Raw genomic sequence first — 18,035 nt, 5'->3', positions numbered from 1 at the left:
GGAGAAAATGTCAATAATATAAAATAATCTCAAAAGTCTATCACGTGAAAAAAATTGAGAATAGCCAATTGTTAAATATTTGCCTTCACAGCCTTGCATAGACCCCAACCTCTGCAAAGGAGCAGGAAGAAGTGGCTTCCTATAATCTCTTTTTTGAGATTAAGCTTATTTATTATAATATTTCAGACTTCGGTTTTAATTTTGTTGTGGTTCTTTCCATCCACATTGTTGTAATCATGGAGTATATTATTTTCCTAACTCTGCTTGCTTTTAATGCCACCATCGTCTTAATTCAGGTTTCATGTTGGGACAAAATGAGTCACTTTAAAGACCTTGAACAATTAACAAAAGGTTTGCTTTGTCCTAACACAAAAATGTTATCCATTAAGGACACAGTGGAAATCCAACTTCTCTGTACTTAGTCTTCTTTATCTACCTATGGAAACATGTGTAGTCATCAGGGAAGGCTATGGTAAAGGCTATGATGACTCCCATGGTCTTCAAGAATCCATCAAGTCCATTATACTCCACATAGGTGGGACTTGTGTGCCTTAGATGGCCATGAAGCTCTATCAGATTAGCCCGGTCAAACAAGTCCCACCCAGGAATTAGTATAGATGAAGATCTTCTTTGCTTCATCCCTCAAGTCTCTGACACATGCCATCCATACAGCCTGGAGCTAAACCAATTGAAAGGAACCCCTTCTAGTAGGAGAGAAGGACCTCCTGGCAGCACCCACATTCCTTAGAGTATACCCTGTTACCAAAAAAGTAGCTACTGAAGTCCAGTCATGTGTAGCTGAATAGAACCATCATCAAACCTAGGAAAAATAATCATCCTCAGGAGTCCATTAAGTGAGGGCCCACTGGGCCAGTGAGGGGGTCAGGGTTCTGGGCCCTGAAATGGAGTTCTCAGTCATCAGCTATTTGTGAAGGGCACAAATTTAACACCAGAGATATCTAGCAAAGCATAACATTTAATGTACTCTTTCCATTTAGCAATATAAGACAAGACAATGTAACAAACATTTATTAAACACTTACAAATGCCGGGCGATAGGCTAAGTGCTAGGGATAAAATACAAACCAAGTGGCTACTCTGAGGAACTTGGAGCTCCAGAAGCCTAAGAATCATCTATTCTTGGCCACCTCTTGTGACCTGCCCAAAGTTCCACTCAGTCTGGTCTTTATGGACAGAGACCTCAAGGGCCTTTCAGGACCATAAGGGTCCAATGAGGCTTTATGTCTAGCACTGCTAGACAGCCTGCTTTATCTTCCATGGCTATACCCTGTTCTGGGTCCAACTTGAGAACAAAGGAGGCAATGAAAATTCTCCAAAACACGAAGAATCCAATAAGCTACACTGGGCTTCCTTATTAGAGTGAGTATCAGTAGTTCGTTCTGAACTGTGCCTGGAATCCTGTGGGTTTTACACATCCATGATATTATCCAAAACTTGACTGAGCAGGCTGGACCCTAGATTTCTTGGCTTGATTGCCAATCTAAGACTTTCATATAGGCCACCATCTTATCCAAGGACTGACAGCATGGCCTCATCTGGCCCATTTACAACATTTATAACAATATAAATGATATACATCAAAGTCCTCAGGAAGAGAGAACTTTCTTAGTTCTCTCTCTACGATAATGTGGAAATATGAAAGAAGATTCAGATAGACCAAGGGAAGGACAGGGAAGGTATATTAGACTCCTTCTTGGTGGAAACAAACTGTTCCTCATTAATCTCAGCCTGAGAAATAAAGGGGAGGAAGCATTGGCAAGGCTGATAACCCATATTATTCATGCTGGGCCTAAAAGGAGACAAAACTGTCCCTGAGACCTGGTTTCCTTAAAGCAGATTCCTAGCTAGCCTCCCAGGTACCCAGGGAGATGAAAGATTTCTTCTCTGGTGATGGAGATGAAAGAAGCTGAAATACTTCCTTATATCAGGTCCCTTTACAACAATTCCTTACAACAACCTGTGAGAAAGGCAGATGGCACCTAAACTTAATAAAGTTATCACACCCATATTTACAGCTATTTTGCCTCCTTTTAGAGAAAGCTAATCTATGTTGGAAGAGGGAAGAAGGAGGAACCTATGTTGTGAGTGGGGGGAAAGACGTTGAGTAGGGCAACATTGATACCTATTTGTCCTATCACCAATTTTGCATCAGTTCATGAAAATGTTTCTGTAGTTCTCTGTATTCATCATGATCATTTCTTACAGCAGAGTAGCATTGCAGTACAGTACATCACACTAATATACCAGCACTTATTTCATAATTCCCCAAATGATATGCATTTACTTTGTTCTCTACTACCATAAGAAGTATTGTTATAAATATTTTGATATATGTTAGGAGAAGGGTTTTTTAAATTATGTGTACTTTATCTCTAGCACCTAGTACAGCTCCTGGCACCTAGTAGACACTTAAATATCTTTTATTAAGGTCAATGACCTCCTTGGGATGTATGCCTAGCAGTGAAATCTTGGGATAGAAAGGCATAAACACTTCAGTCACTTGATTTATTTCAAATTGTTTTCAGAAATAGTTGTGCCAATTCATAACTCCATCAACAATGCATTACTGTGCCTGTCTTTCCACAATCCTGCTAATATGGACTATTCCCATCTTTCTCAATCTTTTCCAATTTTCAAGAAACCTCAGAGTTATTTTGATTTGCATTTCTCTTATTAATAGCTAGTCTACTATGTGCCAAGCATTGTGCTAAGCACTCATTTGGCAAGCTCCTCCCACCACAGGCTCCATGTGATTCAGACTCCCATGTGACTCAGACAGGTTAAATGGGCCTATTAATGGATGGGGAAATCTTCAAATTGTATTAACATTATATTCCACCCCAAGATCTTTTGCATACAGTACATAAGTCAATGGGAGTTCAGGGGCAACAGGTATCAACAGAATTGTACAACAATATAACAGAGATAACACAAAATAAGCACATTAAACAATATCTTAGGGTGGGGCTTAAGCACAAGCACCCCATCATTCTCCCTCAAATGAATGGGGTCCAAAATCCCTTGGGGTAAGGGACAAAGGACTCTTCTTCTATAGCTACTTCCTGCTGAAATGGGATGTGGAGCTGTCCCTGCCCCAAGAGGTCCCATTCAAGGGGTCATTTCTTTAGCCAGCATCCAGGGTGTGGTCAATGCCAGGTCCAGGGATGACACAGCACAGCCTTGGACAGAGTGTGACATCCAGCTCAAGCAGTCAGGCATCTACATGTAGAGGGCACCAAACCTGCAGGAAGCAAACCTAGCAAACAAGTTGAAAAGCCAAAAAAAAATAAGGAGACAATATCCAGAAGCAGAGTAATATATAGGGTCAGCCATGTTTCTGGAGTCCATTAACCCACCAAAACCGCATCATTTCCTATCTTCCTCACTGCTGTGCACCTCTTTCCTGGCCAATTTCCCATTCTCCCTTAAGGTGTGGCAAACTTGGATACAAGAATTCAGGAGGATCTGTATGGGCAGTTCCTGCTTCTCAATTCAGTCTAATATTAAGTTCCTTTTCTCTGTACATCTTATATGGCTCATTAGTTGGAATACCATCTATTCTTCCAAAATCTATCATTGTTCTTTGTTTTGTTTTCCTCCCATGCATTCTCCTGGCAGGTGTTTGGGCCCCAATCAGGTCCAGGCTGTACCTTCCTCTTGTTGCTTTTTTTGCTTATTTTTCTGAAATAAATTAACAGCTGCCTTCTCTTCTACCACATGAGACTTTCTAGCTTGCTCTCTGCTCAAATGCTGTAGCACAGAAAGCTTCTCTTGCAAACCAGCTAACTCCTTTTGCTTCTGAAATTTTTCCTCCAGTAACTCATTTCTGCTTTTACACTTAATATGATAACTTGTTACAAAGGCCCAGCCTCTCCTACACACCCCTACCAGTTCTTTCCTCAGTTCTATTGGCATTCCTTGCAAACATCTTTCTAAATCTCTGGGTGCTCCCATCTGTAGCCTCGGTTCCCAGTTTTCACAGAGTCCTGTGCTCTTAGCCCATTCTCTTGCCAGAGAGGAAGAAGGTAAATCTATCCTGAGATATCCATTTCCTTCCCCAAAGCCTTCTTGTCTCCAAGTAGAGGTTTTATATTTCATGATCCCATCCTCGTCACCAAATATAGTGCCAATGCAATACTCACAGCTGCTACAGCTGCTATGAATATGCTGGTGTAATTCTGAATCTTAAACTATTATAGACTCTCTCCACTGAAGGTGAACCAAAACATTTATTCAAACACCAGAAAGCCAAATCCATCATAGCAACAAAGAAACTATACACATTATCAATGCAGGGGGCACTGACATCCCCAAGCCTTCCCTCTGTTAGGCCTTCCCACAAACCAAGCTCCCTTAGGCAAAAATGCCCCTCTCTCACCCATGCTAGCTGCTCTGTTCTGTGACTGCCCCTCCCTCTCCAAGCTCTAACTCCCATTGTCTCTCTCCCAGCTCTGACTGCTCCCTCTCAGCTCTGCTCCACCCTTCCTGCTCCACCTGTTAGGCAAGCTCCTCAGGCTCCGTGTGACTCAGACTCATGTGACTCAGGTCACATGGGCCTATGGGAAAATCTTCAAATTGTATAAACATTACATAAGCACTTTACAAATATTTTCTCATTTATGCTTCACAACCACCCTGGGAAGTAGGTGCTACCCACATTTTATAGACTTGCCCAGGGTTGCACAGCACTATCCACTGTGCTACCCAACTGCTAGTAGTAGTAGTAGTAGTAGTAGTAGTAGTAGTAGTAGTAGTAGTAATGTAGAATATTTTTTTCATATAGTTCTTGATAGTTTTCTATTATTTTGAGTTTTTTTGCCAACTGTTCATATCCTTTCATCACTTATCTCTTGAGAGATTGCTTTTGGGTTTATATATGTCTATTAATTTTCTATCTATATTTCCATATATTTGTATATGATGGAATGATTCTAAAAAAAAAGAAAATTGGGTAGGAAAAGGTAAAAGGGAGTAATTACATTATAAAATAGGGTGTGAAAGGAATAGCTAAATAGAGAGGAAGCAGATGAGGGTGAGGGGCTGGTAATACTGGAACCTTACTCTCATCTGGGTTGAAGAAGAAAAACGTGTGCATCTGGAAGAGTATAAAGATCTTCTGAAGATGTGAAGAGGAGGGAGAACTGGGGAACAAGGTGGGGGGGGACTTTTAGAGGGGTGTGTGATTGGAATTTTGTGGGGTAGAGAGAAAGAATGGGGGGACTTTTGGAAGGGTGTGTGTATACACCACACTTATAATTTTATCCCATAGAGGCTAGAATTGCCTCCACTTTCATCCCCCTTTTTCTATAATCTTCAATCTTTCTCTACATAGTAGTTCTTTCCCTGGTTTCTATAAACACAACCAAGTCTACTCCATCCTTTAAAAAATTCTCTCTAGTTTCTACCATCCCTACTAGCAATTGTTCAAGAGGGTTCGGAATCTGTCTCTGGAACACACTATTTATCTAAATCACTCAATCTCTCACTGACCCAGGTGTGCCTATCTTCATTGGTAGAGGAAATTTCATAGAATCATAAATATATAGCTGGAAGAGACCTTAGAGACCATTGTGGACAACTTTCTCATTTTATAGGTGAGGAAATTGAGTCACAGAGAGTTTAAATAACTTGAACATTGATGTTGTAAGCATCAAAGGGAATACTTTGATGGAAATTAGGGTTGGCTTTGTGGATAAATGATTTGTTGTTGGGGAGGAGAGAGAGTTAAAGAAAGGATAACCAGCCCAGTTCCTTTCTCCTTTCCCTCCCCCTTTAATTACTATTCAAGCCCAATTGGTTCTTCTGAAGTCTAAGACACACAAGTTATCACAACCATCATCATCAACATCATTTGTCATCAGCAGGGTCCCAAGAAAGTCTAGATTTTCATCATACATGGTCATTGTATCCAAAGACCTTTCTGCTGATGATGTTATCAATTCGGACAGGTGAATTCATGTTCTCTGACTCTAAACCCATGTTCATCCTACTTACTGAATGTAACTTCCTTGAAGGCAAGGATTAGCTTCCTGTTTGTCTTTGTATCCCCAGTACCTAACATATGGCATTTCATAAATACATGTCTGTTGACAAAAAAAAATCTATATATCTGAGATAGTAAACCTTTATCATGGATAATTGACCCAAATTTTTCCCCTGGTTTTTTCTTCCAATTCTAGGCACATTTTGTTTCTGCAAAAACCTTTTGCTTTAATAAAAATTATCTTTTATCTTTTCAAATGTCTTTATCCCTTGTTTGCTTAACAATCAGCCCCTACCAATAGTTGTGAAAGGTAAGTGACTTGTTTGTCTTATAATTTTTAATGATATAATCATTAATATTAAATTTATACATCCATTTTTAATTTATTGAGGAATAATCTAAAATGTTTTTCTAAGTCAAAATACGGTAGACTGCTTTCCAGTTTTCCCAGAATAGGGAGTTCTTTTCTAGGTGACTTATTTGGGGGTCAGAGGTTTTGAACATTGGGTTACCAAATTTCATTATCACATACCAAGTGGTTTTGACAATCTATGCTTTATAATATAGTTTGAGGTCTAGAAGCACTATTTCTCTTTACTTCCTTTATTCATTATTTCGCTTGACATTCTAGATTTTGTTGTCCCTCCAAATGAATATTATTATTTTTATCCTGCTCCCCTTTGGTGGTTTGATTGCCTTAGTATTGATTCTGTAAATTAACTGTGGTAATATTGACCTTTTTATTATATTAGCACTGCTCAATGACAAGCACTGAATAGTACTCCAGTTATTTACATTGTGATTTGTTTCTTTAAGGAACATTATGTAATTGAATCTATGTAAATGTTGAGAGTATTTTGCTACTCCTTCTATGATTACCTCTTGAACTTTTGTTATTTGTATCAATAACATAGAAAGTGATTTTTATATGTTCATTTTATAGCCTGCAACTTTGTTGAAGCTATTAATTGTCTCAATTAATTTCTTTGCTGATTCTCTAGAATCCTCTAGGTCATCAGAATGAGAGAAACTTCTAACAATAATACTGCTCAGACCTACGTGCTGAAGCTTCTCGCTCATTCCCTTTCCATTAAGGGTCCTATTTGCTCCAGACATGTGGTCTAGTTAAGGCTCAGTCCTGGGAAAGCCATCCTGTAATGGCTTGACCCATCTTCACACTGACACTATAGGAATGATTCGCTTATAACTTACATTATGACTCCTAGAAGTATCCACAGAGGTGAGGAATAAAAATTTACAAAATAAATCATATGTGGAATCTATGTTAATTTCCTGTAAATAAAAGAAATGCTAAATGATGCAAAAGACAGCATGATTTGACAAAATGACTTCAAATTAGAACTCAGTAAGTTAACTTCATTTGGGGATATTTGATGATGGGACTTTTTTGGTGTGTTTGGCTTAGACTGGATGGTTTTTAGGTCCCTTCCAATTCTTCTACATTGTGATAGTTATACTCTCCTTATCTGTCTATCCATCTCATCTTCTGCTTTCCCCTTCTCCTTTTGCCTTCAACCTTCCCTGACATCAGGGTCTTTTCCAGTGAGTCCTGTCTTCTCATTATGTGGCTAAATTATTTAAGCTTCAGCTTCAGTATTTGTCCTTAATTAATTTTTGAATAATTTAGTTACTTTAATTGTCAAGCGACTCTCAACAGTCTTCTCCAGTACCACCATTTAAAAAACATCAATTCTGTGGTGCTCAGCTTTCCTTGTAGTCCAACAGTCACAGACATACATTGCTACTGGAAAAGCCATCGCTTTCTTTGACTATGCTTTTGACTAGGCTTTGTCAGCAAGGTGATGCCTCTGCTTTTTGCTGTAGCTTTCCTTCCAAGGAGTAAGCATCTTTTAATTTCATGACTGCAGTCACCGTCTGCAGTGATCTTTGAGCCCAGGAAGCCAGGAAGCGATGGGAACAGTTGCCAAGGTTTTAGGTGTTTTTGATGTTAAGCTTCAAATTAGTTTTTAGACTCTCCTTTTTCACCCTCATCAAGAGACTTCTTAATTCTTCTTCACTCTCTGCCATCAGAGTGGTCTTATCTGCATAGCTGATATTGTGGATATTTCTCCTGACAATCCTAATTCCAGCTTTTGGTTCATCCAGCCTGGCATTTCGCATGATGCACATAAGTTAAATAAATAAGGTGACAATGTACAGCCTTGTTGTACTCCTTTTCCAATCTTAAATCAACCGGCTGTGTATGTTTGGTTCTATTACTTCTTGACTCACATACAGGTCCTTCCTCAGGAGACAAGTAAGATGATCTGGTTCTCCCATCTCCTTGAGGACTTGCCACATTTTGTTAGGATTTATGCAGTCAAAGGCTTTTAGTGCAGTCAATAAAGCAGAAGTAGACGGTTTTCTGGAACTTCCTTGCTGTCTCCAAAATCCAGCAAATGTTGGAAATTTGACCTCTAGTTCCTCTGCCTCTTTGAAAACCAGCTTACATTTCTGGTAGCTAGGTTCACATGTTGCTGAAGACTAACTTGCAGAATCCTGCTGGTGGTAAAATGAATGCAACTGTTCAGTAATTTTTTGGCATTGCTCTTCTTTAGGATTGGGATCTTTTTCAATCCAGTGACCACCATTATGTTTTCCAAATTCGCTTCTTGCTTGATGGCCCATAAGAGTGCTGTCTCAAAGTGCCCCATTACATCACTGCTGAGTCACACACATGTGATCAGGTAGGTGCAGGAAAGACAGCCCACCATGAGCATGCCCACCAATAGCCCTGGTTACAGTCTGAACAAATAAAGCAACAAAAAAAGATGGCATACTGTCCACAGGAGGAGAATTGTAGGGAAAATATCAAGGTGATTGACAAGCTCAATGGAAGAAATAAAAGAAAGAATAAAGAGCAACATTAGAAATAAAGGAACCTCCCCAGGACTACTTTCCCAACTCTGGTTTACATTGATGGATTATGTCCCCAGAGAGTAGTTACTTCTGCTCCCTCAGATCTAAGTGGTAAGCCTGAGAGTCAATGGGATCTCTAGCACTGTTGTTCATGAGTCTCCATCACTCAGACAATTAGCATTTGAAAAGGGCATTTACTAAGCAGGTTTGTCAAGAATAGTTGGTATAGAAATAACTTCCCAAACAAGGGGGCACATTCTTCCCATGCACGCATAAGGTTCCTGGGAAGAATGAGCTCAGACTTAGAAATATATGTAGCCAAATGTAGCTAAAGAGTAAAGTCACATCTCTTGGTTACTGGATATCCTTTTCTCCCCTTCTGGTGCCCTCATGATGTTCTCTTTAGATGCAGGTACCTATTGAATGCCATGAATTAGCAAACCCTGAATTTTCCACTCCTCAGAATGGCAAGTTTTTTTCTTGATGTGCTACTTAGCTCCAATACAGGCACTGCCATCAGTCATTGCTGTCTTAGTGGACACTGCTACCACCACAAATTTGAATTCCACATTGCTTGACCTAACTTAATTAAACAGAGAGTCAAAATCTCCCTACGCACCTCCCTGTCCCCTCACCACAACAGAAATTCTCTCACAGGAGTCCTTAAGGGCTAGATTTGGCCACCACTTGACTGGCTGGTTTACTTGATTCTCTTTCAGCCAATGACGAGATATTTTCATTCAGTGACCGAAGCCCCTAGGATCCTTTCATGTTGATCAAGGACTTATTCATATTGACTTTATTTTGATTCCATCAACATGTCTAGGCCTTCTGGGTTTAACTGGGGCAGAAGCAGACCCCTACCTTTTACTACAAGTTTTCAAGAAGAGAACTTGATGGTAGAATACTATTCACAATCAAAACTCCATCAAAGGGGCAGGATTTCCTAAAGACGTGGAGCTGAAGGATTGGAAATGTAATTCAACTAGGTGAAGAGAAAGTCCTAAAATTGTAGCAGAAAAGCCTAAACTAAAAGAGTAATGAGAAAATCCATTTCACTCTGAATGAGAAGGCAGTGGCCCCTCATCTGAGAAATCCTCATGAAACCAGAAGCAGAGAAGAAAATGACCAGATGTCCTAAAAATAAAAGGAGAGAGGTGGATTAATTTTGTGTAATCAAGATTGATCATTGTGTTTAATTTTATTTCTGCTTGTCTCATACTTAATTTACATCACTTTAGTCATAAATGCATTTTGCAGATGATCAGTTTTGTTCTTCTCTTTTTAAAAGTTCTGTAGCATTTCAGCATTTCAAAATTCTACATTTGTTGATTCTTACGATTCATTATTTTTATGTCTCAATTTGTTCATTCCCCAATCAGTGAGCAACCACTTTGTTTCCAGGGCTTCTGTGTTTATTAGGTTTTTTGCTGCTTTAAAAAAAAGTGATGCTATTAATATTGTGATACGAATGGGACTTTTCATTCTTTGATCTCCCCTGTAGTATGTACTCAATGCTGGAATCTGTAATCAGAGGCTATGAACAATTCAGTGACTTTTTTCACATAATTCTAAATTGTTTTCAAGAATAGTTGGAATAAGCCATAGCTTGACCATAGTGCATTAGTGTGACTTCCTTTCTACAGCTCTATTAGTTCAAATCCCAAGACCTGGTACTTACTATGTGACTATAGATTATGTGACTACTACCTGGACCTCAGTTTCTACATCTAAAGAATATGTATGATACTGAAGTATCATAGGGTTGCCATGAGGCTCAAAAGATATACACGCACAAATACACATATGTATGTATGTGTATGTATATATATATATATAGTATGTATGTACATATATGCCCTTTCCTTCAAAGACATATATAAATATAACCACTATTTTATTATCATTTTCATTATCATCCTTATTATTACTCTCAACTTTGTAGCTTCCCTGTTGTAATGTTAATGCAATTTGAAGATCTTCCTCACCCCTTAATAGGCCTATGTGACCTGCTTTGAACCTGAGTCACATGGAATCCTGAGTCACATGAGCCTGGGTCACAAGGGTTATGATGCCATCCAATCTCAAAGAAGGGTATATATAATCTGAGGTTAGCGTTTTGCTTTGGGGTTTACTTGTTGGAAGAGTGTTCATGTGACATGTAGCCAGATAAGATTCTGGGTGGCCATTAAGGAGCCCCCAGGCTTTGAAAAACCCAGATGTTGGTGCTTCTCTCTCTAGTAGCTATGTATGTATTGCTTTTTGTCAGATAATTGGAAACCCTGTCTCTTGGTCTTTGCTGTTTGTATTTGCTCTGTTTATATAATTTCTGCTTGTAATTTCTGTTTGTATTTTCTCTGAAATTCAGGGTGCTGACTTTTCCCCTGAACTAAGTGAATGCTATATACATATATATATAGATAGATATAGATATAGATATATATTGATAGATAGATATATACAGATATATATGTTTGATTAAAGTAAGATCGTTGACCCCTTTAAAGTTGTTTTCCTTTAGAAAAGCAGATCAAAGAATCTGTGCTAGCAGCCCTCCTCTGTGCTGGTGTTACTGGTCTTACACCCCTACCACAGCTGCAAGTAGCATTGTTCTTACACCTGTGTTAAAAAAGATAAAGTAGATGTAAAATGAGGCTTTGGCACTCTTCGAGGTCTCAGGAATTTGGCATCTTGTTGGTTCATCATTCCCAACCCTTTGTCCCTCCTTTGATTGACTCAGATGTTAATAGTATCAATTATTATGTTCTGCAGGTCTTTGAATCTTTAGGATGAATCCGTTTTTCTTTTCTGCTGTGATGTTCCAAAGACTCTGGCTGCCTCTATCTTCTGGGTTAAATTACAAGTCTTGGGAGATTAAACAGTAGCAAAGAGGCATCTATTATTCACGTGTATAGTGGAGAAATACCACTATATCGCTTGATCTGTGCAGATGGGACTGATGTCACCCAACTTTGTGAGGCACCAATGATATTCTATCTGGGAACTTTAATTATACTGTGAGCTAACATCCTGTTTATTCTGTTTTTGCTCTCAGGTGACCTCATTCATTTGCCTCCTTATCTTCGAATGGATTTTTTGTTAAATCGAGGTGCCCCAGGCATCAGCAGAGAGCAGAACTTAGGACAGGCTTGCTTGGAACCTCAGAAAAGTCGAACCTTGAAGTGTTCCACAGTCCTGGAGCCCATTCCAATGGAGGCATCATCCACAAGAGAAGGACAGTCATGGCAAGCTGGTGCTGTGGCCCCATTACCTCAGAGAGAAGGAGTAGAGCTGGGACAGGCAGCTAAAATGAGCAGCTCTCAAGAATCACTGCTAGACTCTCGAGGCCACTTAAAAGGCAACAACCCCTATGCCAAATCTTACACCTTGGTATAACAAGCAGAGTATGGCTGGACAGTGGCTGTAAATACAATTAAAAAACAAATTCAATTAAAGCTACTTTTTTAAAAAAAAACTGGATTCCGATATTTATAATTAAAGAAAATTGTCAAAATATTTTAAAAAAAGGTAAAAAGAAAAAAAAAAGAAACCACAGATACTTCAAAGACTCCCCTGCTTTTTTTCTGTCTGAGTGTGAGCTTCATCTGACTGGGCATCTGATGTTTTTGGGTAAAAGAAGTCCGGTTTTCTGACCTTCACAGGATGTTGAATTTTTACTGATTTTTCTACAAAGTGCATGGGGGACAAACAAAACATTCTGACTGGAAGTCAATCACACAAGATTAAAGAAAAACAGGGGGTAATCACCTTATTTGTGGATTTTAAGGGACATTGATTTTAGGGGAACAGGAAGTCTTTAATCATGTTTGCACACTTTTTTTTCCAATTAGAAAATTGGTCCTCAATTGAGCTTTTTGTTGTTGTCGTTGCCGTTGTTACCGTTAATTAGAATGAGTCTTGTCTGTGAAGGGGGGGAGGGGAAGTGTTAATTTGTTTTTCCTTTCTGTTTGTTTTTTAGTTTAACAAGAAACTTTGCATTTTGTCTAAATGAAATAAACAAAAAAAAAGTTGTCTGGTTCTGATGTATGCTGGCATTTCCTAGTTATGCTTCTATTTTAAATGATTAAGACTAAATTTGGCATCTTATTTAGTGACGCAAAATGAAAAGCAACACTAATTATACACTCTTCTGGGCACCACTTCAATTTATAAACAACACAGAGAAAATGCAATCCCTGATGTCAAGTAATTTGCACCAGGCCAAAGGGCCCCGTATTGAACTCCTGTCACATTTGAGGATTAGAAGAGCCAAGACAAGACAGTTGGGCACCATAGGCAAGTGTAGATCTGCGCATAGGTGTAACACAAAACTACTCACTCTCTGAGTGTGCACACCAGAGACTTTGAATCTTTTTGTAACAAATGTGATTTGATTTAATCACAAAATAAATCATGTCATGATGAGCAGAATTTCCTAGAATTAATAAAATGTGCATTTATACGAATATTTAAAATTATCCTTCATTGACCTCTCTTTTACCATGCCATATTGCTCTCTGGGCGCAGGGTTGCTTTTGCTACCCTTAGTTCCTGGTTTTTTAGTAGACTATTGGGTTTAAGTGACTTTCCCAGGGTCACACAGCTTGTGTGTCAAGTGTCTGAGGCCAAATGTGAACTCAGGTCCTCCTGACTCCAGGGCCAGTACGCTATCCACTGTATCACCTCACTGCACCTACCCTTAGTTTTAGCAATAATGATTAGGTGTTCCAAAGCCTCAGCCCCAGACACTTACTAGGTGTATAACCCTGGGCAAGTCACTTAATGCTTGTTGCCTCAGTTTTATCATCTGTAAGATGAGCTGGAGAAGGAAGTGGAAAAAGCACTCCACTAAAATAAAACAATGGAAACCTGAAGAGTCAGACACAACTGAAACCCCTAAACAACATTCTGAAGCCTCACTACTAACAATATTCCTATCCCTTACTCCTCCTGCCCACATTCCAGCCTTGGTCACCAGTTAACGGCTGAGGATTCAGTAACATCTAGCTTCCAAAGATCTAGCCTATTCTGTAGTGAAGTCCACATTTGCCTCATTTTCTACAGCCTTGACGCTGGTAGATAGCACCAGAGTCTTAAATAAACCAAATACTATTTCATCTTACTTTAAGTGCATTGGGTCAAAAATGGGCCACATTGTGCGCAAAGGAAAAACTAATCACAACAGATATTGTTTATCTGAACATCGGATTTGTTCATATTGCCAATCTCTTCCAGCCTGAAAGGGTATACTTTTGGCTACTTAAAAGACAATACTTCATCTTTTTCCTTGGTTCTTTAGTATTTAACATTCAGAGTGCTTTACAGGAAACTCCCTAGAACGGGAGGGGAATTAATGCTTACATTTTACAAATTTCATTTATTTCATGTTTCACCTAAAATCTCTAGAAGCATCACTAAAATCTTATTGTCTGTGACCAAAATATACCTACTTAGCTTAAATACTATTAGAAATACTGTCAGGTCACTTCAGGGTCACTACAGGAGACTGATCAAAGGAGCTTCTCGCATAGATATAGTTTGGGGATTTCACACAAGCCTTGTGCTCGTCGTTTTTGCTAGGATTTCATAATTAGATCAGTATTGAAATATGACCACATGTACAACTCGTTTTTATTGACAAAGACATGGAAATAGGACTACTGCATGGTGTGTTTTTTTAATTTCCTTTTTTCAGTTTGGGAAAGGGTCACACAGCTAGTAAGTATCTGAGTCTAGATTTGAACTCAGGAAGCTTAGTCTTCCTGACTCCAAGGCTGGTACTCTAGGCACTATGCCACCCAACCTATGCCGCCTAACTTCGATCTTAAATGGGTTACTTCCAAAAGACTCCTACCTCCAGAAAAAATGCTCATTAAAATGAGCCCCTCATCCAAATTTTCATGCAGAATAATCCATTTGTCTACTTTTTGAAGGGCTAAAAGAAGTAGTAAATGGCTGCAAAGAACTCATCTCTTGAAAGAAAAGAATAACGTAAAGTGAAATATACCTATAAGGAGGACAATAATCACCAGTCGGTGTCAATAAGCATTTTGTCCTTTGGCCTGATAAGATGCACATTTGTTTGCCTCACCTCATTTGCATCTAGACATTTGATGTCATTATAACGCTTAAATTTTAAAATGAAGGTCTTTTTCTCAAAAGGAAACTTGAAAGAATTTTTAATATTTCACAGGTTATTACAAGGCTAAGGAACTACATTTCCTCATTTCTTTTTGAGCTCACACCAATATGAGAAAGATTTTCTGTTCTTTACAATACATAAGTTGTACATCCCAGTACAACATGAATTTTTACTCATGTACACAGAAAGTGCTTTATTCAATGCTTTTATTCTATGTATGATCCTTTATTCAGATGAATTCATAATCCTTTCCATTATTGTTACTTCTTATCCTCCTCCTTGTAGAGACCCCCCTCTGGACAATCCTCCAACTCGCAATCATAATTTGGGTTCTCTGGGGGACCACTATCTAAGAGTCAAGGTACTATGTGAGTCTGCATTCCTAAAATTGTATCTCACAAGATCCAACCAGCACGCTTACCTTAACTCTGGTCATCCAGATGGCATACTTAGCTGAAAGCAAAAGCATTTACTGAAATGGCATGGTAAAGAGAGAAACTACAGAACAGTATCCTCCTTCCTCAAATCTGGGGCATATTTTCCTACGAATATACATCACCTTTCAGGACAACATGACCAGTAAGATAGAATATTAAAGATTTTCTCCGGTCCACACAAACTCTCCAAAGTAGTAATTGCCTACAAGAAATAAAGCAATTTCCACTATCTCCATAGTCTAGGCCACAAAAAAACATAGCAAGGTGGCAAATCAATGAACTAACAGCAAAGAAGGTTGACCAATAACATGTTCACTCAATACTCCCTCCCTAACTGGATAGTATACTCCACAACTGTGCAAATACGACCTTGCGACAGAACTCAATGGGAGCATAGTAGAAAAAATTCTGGGGAAAATGTTAGCCGTTCATCCTGGAGTGGAAAAAAATACATAGTTGGGCTAAATCCTCTCTGTAAGTTGAAAGTTCTTGGAGGAACTAGTCAATAAGAGGAAGAGGCTACAGAGACAAAGGATACTTCTAATATGAGTAATAGATTGAGGGGTAGGGTGAGCTTCCTAAATGAAAGAGGTTTCTATGGCATGGTAGACAGCCTTAGGGAAATGAGTAAGCAGTGCTGTCTGGAGAATTCTGAACCCTTCTTTCTTGCACTATGGAAAACCAAAAACCAGAAGATTATTCTAGTTGGGGCAGAAGCATGACAGTACTCTTTACTACAATAGCTCTTTGCTAAAGTATTAAGGAGCAGAGAGAACTAGGGGAAAATACCATTACCTTAACAGAACTCTACCAGCCCTGAAGCAAAGGGAACCAGCATGCATTTTAGGTCAGTTCTATCCCACTAGAAGTCACTTGGAGCAAAGACAGAAGCCAGGAAAGAAACCAAGGCTGGTGAAACATTCATTGTTCAACACTGGAAGAGGCCAAGACATCTTTGTGCTTTTTAAAAATATTTTATTTTATTTTCAGGTCTACATTCCCCCCTTCTAACTCCCTCCTCCCCAATAAATGAGAAAGGAAAAAAACAAAACTCATTACAAACCTGTAAAATCTTGCAAAACAAACTCTTACATTGTGCATGTATCATATGTATATTACATGTGTAATATATACATATGACTACATATGATATATACACATGTGTATATTTGTGTATATATATCATATATGACTAAATCTGCCCTCTGAGTCCATTACCTCTCTATCAGGTGAGTAGTATGTTTCATCATGAGTCCTCTAGGCCAATGGTTTCTCATTCATGTTGAACAGAGTTCTTTCAAATTTCTTTATAATGTTTTTAGAGTCTTTTAAATATTGTTCTTATTGGAAAAAAAAATTTCTCCTGGTTTTACTTACTTCACTTATTTCACACATTTTCGCTAGGTTTCTCTGAAAACATCCTTTTCCTCTTTGTTTACAGCATAATAGTATTCTATCATTTTCATATGCCATAACTTATTCTGTAATTCTTCAATTGATGGGCACTCCCTCAGTTTCCACTACAAAAAGACCTATTATAAATATATGGGTCCCGTTCATCTTTCTTTGATCTCTTTGGGGGTACAGATATTGTAGTAACATTACTGAGTCAAGGGCTATGTATAGTTTTATAGTTTTGGAATATAATTCAAAATTATTTTCCAGAGTGGTCAGACCAATTCACAGTTCTACCGTAGAGCATTAATAAATTAGTTTTCCTTTAGTTCCTCTAGTATTTATTTTACTTTTTGTTGACTTTGTCAGTTTGATGGTTTTGAAGAGAAACTTCAGAATGGTTTACATTCTGTTTAAAGTCTCTAATATTTCATGACTTAGAGCCTTTTTAATATAACTAATGACAGCTTGGATTTCTTCTCTGAAAATTGCCTATTTATATTCTTTGACCATTTACCAATCAGGGAATGGCTCATATTCGTATAAATATGAAATAAATCACCATATATCTTAGAAATTAGACTTCTATCAGAGAAATTTATTTCAAAAGTTTTTCTAGTTTCTTGATCTTCTAATTTTAGCTGCATTATTTTTGTTTGCTCACAAACTACTTTATGCAACCAAATTGTGCATTTTATCCCACCAACCTCTCTACTTCTTGTTTGGTCACAACATTAGCCTTCTATCAAGAGATCTGACAGGTAATTTCTTCCTTGTTCTTCTAATTTGTTTATGATGTCACCCTTTATTTTTAAATCATGTATCCACTTGGATATAGTATATAGTGTATGGCATTTAGTATATACTGTGAGATGCCAGCTTATGCTGAGTTTCTGCCAGACTGCTCTATAATTTTCTCAACAGATTTTTGTCAAATAGTGAATTCATCCCCAAATATTTGGGATCCAATTAAACACTAGGCTATTGTTCTGTTTAGAGTATACTTAATATGTTCCACTGATCAGTTGCTATATGTCTCACCCAGTACCAAATTGTTTTGATGATTATGGTTTTGTAATATGGTTTGAGATCTTTTCATCCCACTTAAAAAAAATCAATTCCCTTGAGATTCTTCATCTTTTTTTTTGCTCCAGATGAATTTTGTTTTGATTTTTGT

The 18,035-nt window shown here is 38.3% G+C and overlaps 1 protein-coding gene across 1 annotated transcript in view; it reads left to right on the top strand.

Moving 5' to 3' along the window:
* DSCAM (DS cell adhesion molecule) overlaps positions 1–12,280 on the top strand; it is a 776,379-nt gene extending 764,099 nt beyond the window's left edge. Inside the window, exon 33 of the mRNA XM_036744150.1 lies at positions 11,940–12,280. Coding sequence (XP_036600045.1) covers positions 11,940–12,280 — 341 coding nt within the window. The remainder of the gene's footprint in view (positions 1–11,939) is intronic.
* The last annotated feature ends 5,755 nt before the right edge of the window (positions 12,281–18,035 follow it).

The sequence above is a fragment of the Trichosurus vulpecula genome, chromosome 2, assembly GCF_011100635.1.
Source record: "Trichosurus vulpecula isolate mTriVul1 chromosome 2, mTriVul1.pri, whole genome shotgun sequence".
NCBI classification, from domain to species: domain Eukaryota; kingdom Metazoa; phylum Chordata; class Mammalia; order Diprotodontia; family Phalangeridae; genus Trichosurus; species Trichosurus vulpecula.
This window is presented reverse-complemented; position numbering and strand designations above follow the sequence as displayed.